Source organism: Thamnophis sirtalis, unplaced genomic scaffold (assembly GCF_051295495.1).
Source record: "Thamnophis sirtalis isolate CommonGarterSnake01/CBP01778 unplaced genomic scaffold, rThaSir2_p1.2 scaffold_1, whole genome shotgun sequence".
NCBI lineage: Eukaryota > Metazoa > Chordata > Lepidosauria > Squamata > Natricidae > Thamnophis > Thamnophis sirtalis.
The window spans coordinates 155,709,292-155,723,671 of NW_028261381.1; the positions used below are offsets into that span (position 1 = coordinate 155,709,292).

The 14,380-nt window shown below is 42.3% G+C and overlaps 1 protein-coding gene across 1 annotated transcript in view; it reads left to right on the forward strand.

Annotated features, from left to right (window-relative positions):
* The first annotated feature begins 1,154 nt into the window (after window positions 1–1,154).
* MAP4K5 (mitogen-activated protein kinase kinase kinase kinase 5) overlaps window positions 1,155–14,380 on the forward strand; it is a 97,663-nt gene continuing 84,437 nt past the window's right edge. Inside the window, exons 1-2 of the mRNA XM_087728781.1 lie at window positions 1,155–1,387; window positions 5,853–6,120. Coding sequence (XP_087584907.1) covers window positions 6,013–6,120 — 108 coding nt within the window. The 5' untranslated portion in view covers window positions 1,155–1,387; window positions 5,853–6,012. The remainder of the gene's footprint in view (window positions 1,388–5,852; window positions 6,121–14,380) is intronic.

A 14,380-nucleotide genomic window follows, 5' to 3' on the forward strand; every position in this document is an offset into this window, starting at 1 on the left:
TTTTCTGCCCTAATGACTGGCTGGGTAGGCGTGGCTAGGGGGTGTCATGTGACTGAGTGGGAGTGAGTGATGTTTAGTTGGCCACACCCAGCCAGGTTTTGTGGCCCCAGGTGTTTTCTTTTTTGTGGGAAATGGGTCCAAATGGCTCTTTGAGTGTTTAAGGTTGCAGAGCCCTGATTTAAACTAGAAATCTCACTGCCATAGGGCGGGCTGAAAAAAAATGGGATTAAAAAACAAGGGGCAAATACAAACCCAGTCCATATTGTTGTCAAGAAAATGTAAACGGATGTATCCATGAAATAATCTAAATCAATCTGAATGGATTTGTATAAATTTTAACTCTTTTAAGCTTGTATTTAAGGATACTTTTGAAATAAGATATCAAACCTTTTTGAGATCATTTATGAAGTGTGCCATTTAAAACATGGTTTGAATTATTCGATCTAACCTCTCCTTCCTCCCCCCCCTCCACTCTCTGTATATTACACAGACACATTTCCTTATATTTGTTACATAGAGCAGCACCTATTGGTGACTGACTGAGGGGGGGGGGTTACTGAGCATGTATTGCTGTTTGATGAATCCCACCTTTTAAAATTACGAGCACATGGATACATTTATAATAAAAAAAAAAACCTCGATGGTAGGAAAACACTTTTGTGTCTATCTTTATCGCCACGGGCAGTTCGGGCAGCGTACTCGAAAACGGGCGTGCACGAAGAGAGAGAGAGAGATCAACTGTTCCTCTGCATGATTTGATCTAGAAAAATGTAAACGACGCGTTTCTTTGTGGGGTTTGTGGAGGCCGAGAATAAACATGGATTAAAGCCTGCGCGCCAGGATCCTCTGCGAGGACCTCCCTCCATTCATCCAGACCTCGAGCAGCTCGGCCGAAATTTCGTCAGGGATCCGGTGAGTCACTGTTTCTTCCGAAGGGAAAAGAAAGGCAGGCGGGTGGCCGTGCTGGAACCGAGGCCTCTGAGACTGGGACGGTCGTTTGCCGCGAAAACAGACCCATTCGGAAGACCCACGCCGGGGCGCTGTCGCTCTGCTTAACCCGGCCCCGGCCCTTCTGTGGTGCTGCTGCCGCCGCGAAGGCGGTACTGAGAGGGCGGGACTCCGGGGAGGAGGTGGCCACGGCGGCGGCTCATCTGTCTGGTGCGGCCCGGCCCGGCGCGGGTTCGAGCGGAGCGCTAGGAAGCGGGTGAGGCCGAGCAGCTCTTTCCCAAGCCGACCAGGCCGTACTTGGCGCGGCGGGCCGGCCGCGGAACAATTCGGCGGGCCTCCGCTGATCTCCGCCCGGCCGAGCGAGGTGGGACAAAGCGGGGCCTCCTCCACCGCCTCTGCGACTCCGACCGAGGGAGCTGCCCGACTCTGCTTGGAAGCGGTGAGACGCCCGCGGGATCGGGGCCTGCACACGAGGTTACGGGGTGGCTAAGCGGAGCCTCCTCGATCGCTTCGGCCGCGGCTGGAGGAGAAGGGAGGCGTCCCGTCTCGAGTGAGAGGGGCCTCCCCGTGGTGGACCTTTGGGCGAAGGAGCCATTGAATGCGTGGGTCTTGGGGAAGCTGAAGGCTGCAGGATCGGGACATAGGCAATCCAGGGAAGTGTCTCCCAAGTCCCCTGTGCAGAGACTGAATAAATCTCTCTACTGCGTAAGATTCAGGCTGTACTTGCACAAGGCAAACCATGGTTAAGCGAGCCGTAGTGTTTACCCAACTTTGCAGAGAAGTGTTCAGTAAAGTAACTATATTGGCTGGCTAGGTTGGCGCAATAGACAGGAACAGAAGCTAGTCAACTGCATTCTAGTTTTGCATGTTGCATGACTCTAGGTACATGCATGGGTAGCGGAACTGCAGATCTGGGACAAATGTACACCTCTTTCTCAGACTTGTTCATGACTTCTGCTTTGTGGCGAGGGCTGAAGGAAACCTGACATCAGGCTTGAACCGTTTCATTTGTCAACTTGGCTTGGTGACCAGAAAAGTTCCCTTGCTCTAAGTCTAAGGGAAACAGTGGAGGAGGCCAGTGGCTTCCTTCGGCACCCATTGCTAATTTTAAAGAGTGAAAAATAACCAGAAGTTCATCAGCTTCTGACAGGAAGCCTTTCCCCAGCAGCTTTCCCCAGCAGAAGTGCTATTTCCACATCTTGGATGCTGTGTGACCATATATGAAATCTGCTATCCTCAATTCCAGTCCTTGTGTTGCTTCTGTTTGCCTTATCTGACTTCTCTCCAAGACAATGTCTGACAAAGCCTGACAGATTTTACATATTTACTTAGGCAGTGCTGGGATTGGGGGTGGGTAGGGATACTCTTTTAAACTAGTGCAGGTAAGGATCACTTAAGACTGTTGCACTCCTGAGATGGGAAGGATATGAAGGTAGTATTATAGTAATGGTACAGAAAAAAATATTGCCAGGATAGGTTTGTACATAGAAACGATCTTCAAACTGGTTCTGATGCTGCTATATCATCTAGTCATTCACAACATCTCCAGTTTTAAGCTTGCTTTGAAAAGATCTAACTCTTGTTATGCAAATTTCCTGAGTCAAAAGCCCGCTGTTTACAATTTTATCTTTGGCCTCCCTTTCATATAATTAACAAAATACAGTAACAATTTAAAGGGATTCATGCTAAATCAATTAACTCTGGAATGACAGGAACGGGTTTGTTGCAGGCTTGTTAGCAGAGGCTGGATAGCACATCCTGTTATAAACAAACATACTGGGCATCCGTGTGGTTCCATGAAAAGCTGGATGCTGCAGTATACATAAATGCGCTAAGCAAACTAGGTTGCTTACATTAGCTTATTGTGCCCAATTCAGCTCCGGATACTGTGCAAGTTTTATTTGATAGATTCCTGAACTGCAATTTCACTTGCCTCAGCAATGTGGCAAATACTTAACCGAGAGGAAAAAAACCTAAAATTTAATGGTGCATTTTATGGGGGATCGTTTTTTAGGAGATTGTTTGGTGCATTGTCCTCTTGCCAATTCTTTTGTTTCTGAAAACTGTTGGCTGTTGGGACTCTGTGGGTATCAGTCTTAGACATCTGTCTTTGTAAGCTTTGCTTCTTATCCTTCTGTTTGTATGTTGAAGTTATAGATAGCTTGACTACTGTTACCTTTTTTTCTCCTTTGCATAATTCCTCCCTGTGTTCAGGTTCCCTGGCAGGATCAAAAATATTTATGCCCAGATATCCAAGTAGGATTGCAATTTATATTTGCATGCTACAATTGAAATCCTTCCCTACTGAGCAATAGATTTTGAAACCTCATGTTTAGTATTGTTTGAATAGATAGTTATTTAAGTGTGTGATTTAAATATGGAAATGGTAATGATGATATCCAGTTCTACAAAAAAAATTAAATGGAAGATAGCTGCAGAGAATTGGTGAGAAAAAAAATAACCTTGCAGCATTTGCAAAGGAGAAGTGCACTATTAATGTGGCTTTTGAGGAGTGGAATATGGATGGTGTGCAGGTGGGCTTTCCTTAAGAGTTTTTTTATCCAACACTGTTTTGATCTAGAAGGCATATTGAGAAGTGATTTTTAGATTGGAATGTCTACATTAACTCTTTCCATTTACGTTATGGGCAGATATTGGTAATGAAGACAATATCCATCAGGCTGAAGATTTTACACCTCTTGAAAATAGTCTAATAGAAAATGCTGTGATGCTGTAGCTTGCAAATGTTAAAATCAATATGAATGGATACAAGAAATAGATAGTCTTAAAAACACTATGGAAGCCCCCTTATTTTTATATTGTGGGTAAGTGTTAGCCAAATACTTGCATTTTCTGAGCCTGAGCTATACATGGCAGATTATCAAGTATAGTTAGTTGGGGACATCATTTGATATACAGTGATTGAGAGTTAAAATGTTTCCTTCCCCCCCAAAAAATCTTTTTTCTTTTCTTGGAAGTATTAAAAATAGCATAATATTGTGCCTAAGTCACAAATTACAAAGGATCCTGTTTCAACTTTGATAAAGTGCAGAATTTGGATTATGTGGTGCAGACATTGATTATCTTTATGGCACATGTTTTTTTTCTTTGGAGCCACAAAAAATAGACTGGAATTAATGGCGTTCCATTATTAGCTTTTTTCCTATGCTATTAATATAGAGATTGAGAGATACATTTGTAAGGAATTCAACAGGAATTCATATCATTTGTTCTCCTTGGGCAGTTTTATATTATATTTCTCCCTTACAAATGCCAGAAGGCTGTTTTTTCTTGTTGACACTCTGAAGTCTATATTTTCTTCTGAATCTTTAAAGAAATACATATTTCCCAATAAATATTTAAGTGGCATATAGAGTTGATTGCCCATTCAAATGATACTAAAAATGAGGTTTCAAAAATGCATCCATTGCTGCCTTCTGATGAAAATAGCATATCAGGGCTCCAGAATGGCACTGGCACAGCTTGGAACAATATTGCTGATGGGTTTTGGAAAGAGAAATCAGCAAGCCAGGATTATATTTCTCTTATCACCAGTTGTCCCTTCATAGATCCCTTCTGTCTATTCCATGTCTTTTATCCTGGCAAATGTTGGGATGGAAACATATATTTGGAATTGTAATACTGAGTTTATTTTATTTTATTTTTATTTATTTTAAAAATTGCTATAGCTGCCTATCTTATGTCAAATTCTGGCCAAATTCCCAATCAAGAATTAAAACAACATTAATATAATAACATAAAAACCATATTAAAACTGTAAAAACCATAAACATTCAAAGCAAAAAACAACACCACCCTGCCACCAAGTTAAGCTTCCAATATGAAGTCACCTAACCCTATACCAGGGCTGGGGAGAAAAGCCACATTTTCAATGCATTTTGGAAGCCTAGGAAGAAAGAGACCTGCCAAACCTGCTTATTCCTATGAGTTGACTAAGAATAAAATGGGAGTTCAACAAACTCAGAAGTTAATTTTAGTTTTTCTCTCAGTATCAGTCCTGATATTTACAGTTTGGGGCAATAATGCCAGAAGTATAGAAAAGGTAGATATTAATATTTGGCTGATAAAGCTGGATTGTTGAGGTTGTTTTTGTGGCATGTGGAAATACAACTATGATGTGATGAACATAGAATCATAGGGCGGGAAGGGATCTTCCAAGGTCTTCTAGTCCAACCCCCTGCTCAAGGCAGCAAACCTTCTACCATCTTGGTCAAATGGTTGCCCAATCTATTTCTGACCCCCCCCCCCCAATAATGGAGCCTCCACAACTCCAGGAGGCAAACTATTCCATTGATTAATTGTTCTCACTTTCAGAAAATTTCTTCTTATTTCTAGGTTGAATTCTCCATAGGCGCATGAGGCTTGAAGATGGCAGGCTATTTCCCAGCTTAGGCTTATTGAACTGAATGGGCATTGCACAAAAGTATCACATTTGTATCCCCTATTCATTAAAGTAAAAAAGCTAAAGGAATCTTTGCGGACTATAGGGGCTGGTGCTCATCTCTATTTCCAGGCCATTGAGCCAGCACTTCTACAGTCATGTGGCCAGCATGACGTCACAGAAAGCTGTTACCATTCTACCCAAGTGGTACCTATTTATCTACTCGCATTTGCATGCTTTCGAATTGCTAGGTTGGCAGGAGCTGGGGTGAGGACGGGAGCTCACCCTATCACATGGCACTCGGATCTCAAACCTGGGCTGCCAGCTTTCCAGCTGACAAGCCCAGCATCTTAACCGCTGAGCAACCATGCTGCTTTCTATTCATTAACCAGAAGAATTCCACTTGCTTTTCCTTCTTTTGGTCCCAAAGTGTCTTTAGCTGTCTGCTTCTGTTTGAAATAAAAACCTCATCCTATTTCTTTCTTTCTTTTTTTAATATTAGGCCCAACAAAGAGTGGATCAAAGCCATGTGTTCCTGCCAGCAGATAGTTCCATTAAGATTTTAAGGACACCGTTTACCCAGCTTCGGTGCTTGAAGCAGAGGCAACTGTGCATCATTCCTGTTCCCCCCTGTGTGGAAGGGGAGAGTGTATTAGCAGATTATGGATCCTCTGACGCGCCCAAGTGGAGATATTATGCGGCGGAATCCACAGCAAGATTATGAGCTCATCCAGAGAGTGGGGAGTGGCACCTATGGAGATGTCTATAAGGTAAGGCCAGCAAATACTTACTTGCCAACTAAGAGCAAATTTGAATTCCCGTCCCTTTCTTTTCTGAAAATAGCTTGAACTGCTTCATGGAACTTGCAAGATGATACACCATTGATTATTAGATGAATTTGCATGGATTGCATCTAGCCTTAATTGGATCATTTTCAAATCAAACAAATCAGAATAGAGCTGGAAGGGACCTTGAAGGTTTTCTAGTCCTTTTGATTTAGTATAGTATAGTGTGTGAACTAGACATTGTTGTATGGAAGCCAAACTTATGCACGTTCCTCTACATTACTTGCAGCATCCCCGAACCTGGAAGAATGCACACGGTATACATCTTCTCATTAAAAAGCAAATTATCTTTCATCATAGCAACATGATTGACTGACTTTATATTTGCCTTCTGTTTCTAGCCTCTGTCCTTTGTGAATTCATTTGGACTTTTGATTTGATTATATATGATACTGCATTGCTCTATATTAAATGTATTTAAAAACAATTATTTCATGACCTGAGGTAAAATGGAATTTTGAATATCAGAAAGAAGCAGCAGTGGGGGAGAAAAGATAATAGGAATCAAATATGAAACAAGTAGTTTTTGTCATTGAGATTTATATTGGGATAGTTCATACCAGATTTTGCTCCATGCAGATTAAAATGGATGAAAAAATCCATTTTGATTTTTCATTTGGCCTAATTATTACTCTCTTTAAGTTGTATTGCACATATATTTAGCTGGACTGGCATAAATAAATATACACTGTGTGTATATTATCCAGGAAATCAAAAAATACTAAATTGTCTGAATTCCTAGATTGTCCATGATAAATGCAGTTTTGCTAGCACTAGATATGACTTTAGAGAACTTCAGAGAATTTATGGTTGGTAAAGAGTATTTCAGAAGCAGCAGAAGAAACTCCTCTTGAAGAATATATGTACTTACCAAAAGCACTTAGCAATGTACTTAGACTTACATATCGCTTCACAGTGCTTTACAGCCTTTGCTAAGCGGTTTACAGTCAGCCTATTGCCCCCAACAATCTGGGTCCTCATTTTACCAACCTCGGAAGGATGGAAGGCTGAGTCAACCTTGATTGTGTCCATGTTTATATTAGTACATATATTAGTACATAACTTGAGAATTGATTAATACTCAAGATTCTTTTAATTAGTAATCTTATTAGTTAGTTTGTACATTGTGTGTGTTGATATTCAGCTGAACTGTGAAATTGAGTGCAATTCTTGTGTAAAACTCACGGTAGCTTTCAGTTACAAACTGGAATATCCCACAATACCATATTCTAGTTCAGTGATGGCGAATCTTTTTTGGCTCGTGTGCCAAAAGTGGGGGGAGCGCTGGGGGGGGGGGTTGTGTGCGGGCATGCCACACCCATAATACTATGTGCATGACCCCAGTGTGCATGCGTACATGACCCCAGTGTGCATGACCCCAGAGTGCATGTGCGCATGACCCCAGAGTGCATGTGCGCATGACCCCAGAGTGCATGCGTGCATGATCAGCGCTCTCCCCCCATTTTTGGTGTGCTTTTTTCACCCTCCCCAGGCTCCAGAGGCTTTATAGGAGCCTGGGGAGGGCGAAAACAACCTCCCCCGCCTCCCTGGAGGCCCTCCGGAGGCTTCAGGAGCTTCCCTGAAGCCTCTGGAGCACGAAAAACTGGCCCTATGAGGAAACCGGAAGTTCGGGAATGGACTTCCAGTTTGATCGTAGGGCTGGTTTTAACCCTACGAGCAAACCGGGTAGGGTCATTTTTTGCCCTTAGGAGCCTTCAGAGAAGCCTCTTGAAGGGTCCTGAACGCTCCGAAGGGCTGAAACCGGACCTACGAGCAAACCAAATGTACTTTTCCAAACTTCTGGTTTGCCTGTAGGGCCGTTTTTTTGCACTCTGGAGAATTCAAGGAAGGATGAAAAATGGCCTCAAAAGAAGGCCAACATCAGCTGGCCAGCGTGCGCATGAGCACTGGCCAGCTGACAGGGCAACACCTCGCATGCCCTGACAAATGGTTCCATGTGCCACCAATTTTGAATTTTCTTGTCATTAACGCCTGTTTATAATTAATTCACCTTTCAGTTCTGAAAGCATGAAGCAGATTGCTAACAGTACATAACAATGTTTATTTGAAATCTTTCTAATCTGCTTTTAAAGGCATTTTTCTCAATATGTGGTTTAAAATAAAATGTATTTAAAAATAAAACAAGTATTAAAAATATTAAACACTAAAAAAAAAATTAAAACTGCTTTCAATACCAAAAATCATATTTCCACTTGGAATTCTGACAAACATTGATGTTGTTGGTTGGTGTTGAATCTTAATGATCACATACATAAAACCTGTCTAGGATATTCTGAAGAAAATTTTAAAGAATACACGGATTTGCCCTTTTGGGTTTTCTTCAAAGCTGATATCCATGGTGTAAGGCAGGTTTGTCAAACTCAATTTCATTGAGGGCCACATCAGAGTTGTGTTTGATCTCGGGGCCATGGTGAGCATGGCCAGGGTAGGCGTGGCCAGCATGACAACACTCGTGTCGGGGGGGGCGCCTATGGTGGCCCGAACACTCTGCCAGCGTAAACAGGTTCCCAAGCTCCATTTTCAGCTGGAACGGTCTCCTGCAACCCTCTGCCAGCAAAAACGGAGCTCGGGGAGGGGACACACACACACAGCCTTCACGAGCTCCGTTTTCAGCTGGGATGGCCTCCTACAACCCTCTGCCAGCAAAGACAGAGCTCAGAGGGGGGGCACGCGCACCCTCGCAAGCTCCATTTTTGCTATCAGAAGCACCGCAGGCCGGTTCTTTGCCATTTCCAGGGTGGCCCCGGGGACGAGATTTAAGCACTCTGCCAGCTCCGGCTCCCAGGCCTTGAGTTTGACACCCCTGTGTAAGACATTCATCCCTGGTGAATCCAGGAGGTGATGCATTCTATGGTATAAGTCTCCTCAGGTGAGGAAAAGAAAGTAGGATCTGAACATAAAACAGGTAGATTGATGCAGGTGAAACAACCTGGCCCCAACAGTTTAAAACTTTTAATTAGGAAACAGCACTTTGAACTGTACTTGAAAATAATGGTGTAACATATTAATTAAATTTCTGAACAGCTTGCCCTTGCCAGTGCTCAGTCTTCAAAGGATGCCCTAAGTACCACATTACAGAGCTTAATTTGGATGTCAGTACTTCATAAAATAGGAGAGCATTTTTAAACACTTTAGAAACAAGAAATGGAGAAATGAGGGTATGGCTAGTAAAATGACAATTCAGAACTTCCTCAGTGAAAGAATGAGCAGGATCTTCTGCTGAATCTTACAAGTTACTTGGTGTGGAAGCCATTTCTGAATATACATTGTACCATGTATTGCATTAGCATAGGAAGTGAAATAACTCACAGATATACAATATGCTGTATTACATATGAATGGTAATGTGGGAATGAGACTTGTGTTTGATGTAATCTGCTTCATAATGGGTCAGTAGGTCAGAGTATCGCAATGTTTTTATTTTATTTAAACAACTAGTGTGTAATTGTGATTTTTGTGGCAAACAACTGTGCCTTTACTATTTCACATTTGCCCTGAGCACTTTTTAAGATGTCTGATATTTGCTGTTATTGTTTTATTAGGATTTTTTATTTATTTGATGATGTACAAATATGTACCATGTAGTCAGAACTGCAAATACAAGTACAATATGCTGAATTTTTTTTAACGAAAAGGAAAAAGGGAGAAGAAACATAGACATAAATGTATGGCAAGCAAAATAACTCAAGATGATTTGATGAAATTATTCAAAAATCCTGTTTCTTTCCTTTTTTCTGGAAAAAGATTAATTCAAACATTGACCAACAACAGATACCAACTGCAAATATTTGTTTCAAGTGAATGGATTTTTTTTTATTTTGCACTAAAGATTCCTGCTTCTTAGAATAATAAGTCTGAGTTGTTGTAGAGGTGGTTTGAGTTTAAATCAGCATTCCTATAATGTATGTATGTATGTATGTATGTATGTATGTATGTATGTATGTATGTATGTATGTATGGGATTTTAAAATATGGTTTTCATCCAAATACTACTTAGTTATGAAATCCTGTCTTATTGTTTTGGTGAACTTTAGCGTAATAAATATAATAGTCACAGGAATACAGAGACTTTGTACTGTCTGTATTCTGAGCCTCTTCAAGTGAGTGAGGGTTTATAGGGTACATAGTATTTATATGGCCTGATTAAAAAGTACACTATCCCTAAATTAATTGCTTTCAGGAAGCAAAATCAGATAAAGACAGATATAGAATTTGTGACATATTTGAATGTTCATAATTCAGTATATCAGTTGTTTCTGATTTTCTGTCTCAGACCATTTGTATGGATACCCCAGGTTCTAATTAATCCCATGCAATTGTAATAATATTGCAAAGACTCCATGCAGCTCATAATACAAATGAAAAACACTGTCTTAAGACTGAGTCAAGATACTGAGGCCCTTGGTTGGGTTCTTATGTGCATTGCAAAACAATCCAGGAAGTCTTTTGAAGAGTGGAATTCAAAAAAGCTAAAATAAACAAATGCAGATAAGGCTGTCTGTTTTGTTGTTGTTGTTGTTGCTGCCTTCAACTAATGAGAATAGGGGAATAAGTAAAAGCCACAAAGGCCTCTGCTTGAATCTCCTCTTCACTCTGAATTCATCTGGTGCCCTTAAAACCTGTTGCTGCTGATGTGCTGCGGTGTTTCTCTTGCTGTATCTGCAATATGGATATACAGGTAATCCTTACTTTGTGATGATAATTGGAACCAACAATTCCATGCTAAGTGATATCCTACTGATTTATCATGGCAGTTGTGACAGTTGCTGCTGCTGCTGCTGCTATTGTTAACTTAGAAACCTGTGTGATGTCACATGATTGCTGATCTCCTGCTGGCTTCCCAATTGATTTTGCAGAAGCTGGTGAATGAAGGTTGCAAATAGAGATCATATGACCGCAGGATACTGCAATTATTGTAATTGTCAACTGGTTGCCAAGCACTTAAATTGTGATCATATGAGCATGGGGACCCTATGACAGCTGCATTACAAAGACTGGTCACATCTCATTATTTGGTGCTACCATAAATTTGGACAGTTGTTAAAACAGTAGTCATTGAATGAGGACTACCTGTAGTACCTGTGATCTGCTTTATAATGCCAATATAATTTTGACTGAAAATATTCAAAAGTCACCATTACATACAGAGTTTATATTTATCTGAGAGACCTGTTCATCAAAGACCTTGCATCATATGTAGATACTATTTGAGGAGTGGTATGATTTTGGGCTAAAGAGATCTCAATTCCTTCCTCCATGCAGAAGTCATAATAGCCCATTCATGCTCTGTTGTTTCTAAAGAATCAGGCTAAGGTTTTGAAAATTAATGTAAATTGGTTTGTCATGCTGTCTCCTTGTGTGAAAGTTTGAAAGGAACTACAGTCTCTGTTAATGAGAAAGCCTTCCAGATGCTTTTTATGAATAGATTTAACCACATGCATATTTTGGAGGAGTTGTCCCAGCATTCTTTTTAATCCATTGAGTATTGAATTGGAAGGAATGAAAGGTGACCTGGGTCTGATTTAAGGATTGGCTCCTATTCAAGCACTGCAGAAGGGGGGGGGGAGAGAAACATATTCATTTTTAGTTGTCTAAATCTTGCACATTTATCAAACCTATCAAGATGTCAATGGTGTTGCCTATGAGGTTTTGTGAGAGCTCATGCAGGAATGTAGAGGTTTTGCAACACTTTTGCTATGTTTTTTTTAAAAATGGAGGTTGAGCAATTCAGAGCACCCAGCCTGTTGAGGCAAAGGGTAAAAATGTGAAGGGCACAAAGTTGTCCATGGGAAAGACACTCTAGTTTCCCTTAGAAGTAGACACTCTCTTCCGAATCTCTCTCTCCCAACATAGAAATGTGGATTAGAGTCTCAGAAAGGGCAAGGTTGTCCTGTTCCCAGCTTCATACTTTTACAGTACTTCTCACATGAATGGGACGAATGTCGCCTAAAGTTTGCGTTAATATCCTATATCTGCTTTCATTACTGGCTATGTTCCTGGGATATCCCCAGAGCTTGAGTAAAAGGCAGGGGGTCACTGAAGCCATTGCAGAGTTGAGGGGAAGAAGGAATGTGGTGGGTGAGGAGAGTAAGTGGGCAGTTGCTATTCTATGCAACTTTCCACTTCTAGCATTGTCAATTTTCTGGTGTCACATTTTTTTATACTGCATATGTGGTGATCCTTGCTATGTTAGAACGATAGAATTATCTAGTACAGTGGTTCTCAACCTTCCTAATGCCGCGACCCTTTAATACAGTTTCTCATGTTGTGGTGACCCCAACCATAAAATTATTTTTGTTGCTACTCTATAACTGTAATTTTGCTACTGTTATGAATCGTAAATATCTGATATGCAGGATGTATTTTTATTGTTATAAATTGAACATAATTAAAGCATAGTAATTAATCACAAAAACAATATGTAATTATATATTGTAAAATATTTATTTCTAATTACAAATAAATGACATTTTGTCTGAGAAGTTTAAGAGCAGGCTCCTGGCTCTAAATGGAAAGAGTGCCTTTCTTTTAAAAAGAAAAAAGGGAAAGAAAAAACAAAACAGCCACCAATTTTTCCTTTCTCTTCCTCTTTCTTTCTGTCTCTCTGTCTCTCTTTCTGTGTGTCTGTCTGTCTGTGTGTACATGTGGCTCTTTGTCTTTCTCCTCCCTCCCTCCGTCTCTGTAATTCTCTCTGTGTATCTCTGTCTCTCTCTCCTCCCTCCCTCCCCCATCTCTGTCTCTCTGTGTGTCTCTGTCTCTCCCCTCCCTTCCTCTCTCTGTCTCTCTCTGTAATTCTCTGTATCTGTCTCTCTCTCCTCCCTCCCCAATCTCTCTGTGTCTCTGTCTCTCCCCTCCCTCTCTCTCTGTCTCTCTCTGTAATTCTCTCTATATCTCTGTCTCTTTCTCCTCTCTCCCCCATCTCTGTCTTTCTGTGTGTCTCTGTCTCTCCCCTCCCCTCCTCTCTGTCTCTCTGTAATTCTCTCTCTGTATCACTGTCTCTCTCTCCTCCCTCCCCATCTCTATCTCTGTGTGTATCTCTGTCTCTCCCCTCCCTTCCTCTCTCTCTGTGCCTCTGTCTGTCTGTCTGTCTCTCCCTCTCTCACACACACATACACACACACACACACACACACACACACTGTGGTAACCTCGCCTCCTGTTCTTCGGCTGCTGCACAAGCCCATGTGGCGTGCGCTGCTCTCTTCTCTCTTGACAGTTTGCTCATTTCCAATGGAGGGGGTGGGGAATGCATGCATTTTCCTCCTCCTGCATGGATTTCCCACCCCCTATTGGTCCTGTTGTTGCTGGAGCCGTTTTTGCTGAATCCGGTGCGGCGGCGGGAGCATTGCTGGCAGCTTCGCTGGCAGCCGCTTCTTGACATCGCCGCTGCGCCAGATTCAGCAAAAGTGTCTCCAACAGCAACGGGACATGCTTGGGGAAGGGGGAGCCGGAACTGACTGCCCGGGATTGTGTTTCTGACGCCGCTGTGAAAATGTCTGTTTTCCAGCCCAGGAGGGAAGGAAAGAAGCCAGTTTTTAGAAAGAACCTACCTCCCCCTACAGAGAGCCCATACCGAAAGACAGGGGGGGGGGGGGGCGAGCTGGTTTGAATGTGGGCGAGCGGGTGGTTTGGGGCCAGCACCTCATTCGAGAAAGAAAGGAGGCTTGTGATAAAGCACCCCTGCCACCAAGGGTGAAGGGGAGTACCTTTGCCCTCGACTATTGCATGCCTCCTTTCTCCACCCGCCCGAACTAGCAAAGAAGGCGGGCCACTAAACCGCCCGCTCGCATTCAAACCAGAGAAGAGGGAGCAACCCACCCATGGTCTGTCTGTCTCACTCACTCACTCACTTAATCACTCACTCTTAAAAGTACCTGGCAGTACCCTCGGAGGGCTTTGGAGAGCAGCTTCTACAGAAGCCCGGGCGAGTGAGAACAAGTTCCCGCCATTACAAAGCCTCAGAGGCTGTAATTGTATGGGGTGTGTGCGTGCACCTATGTTTTCCATGTTGTGGAGCTGTGGCGACGCTCTGCGCGGCCGGCGATGACTCTAGAGTCCATCTGCGGGGAATTTCGGGGAACACAAGGGGGAGTCTAAAGTTTAGAATTCCAATGGTCTTAGCAACCCCTGTGAAAAGGCTGTACGACCCCCAAAGGGATCGCGA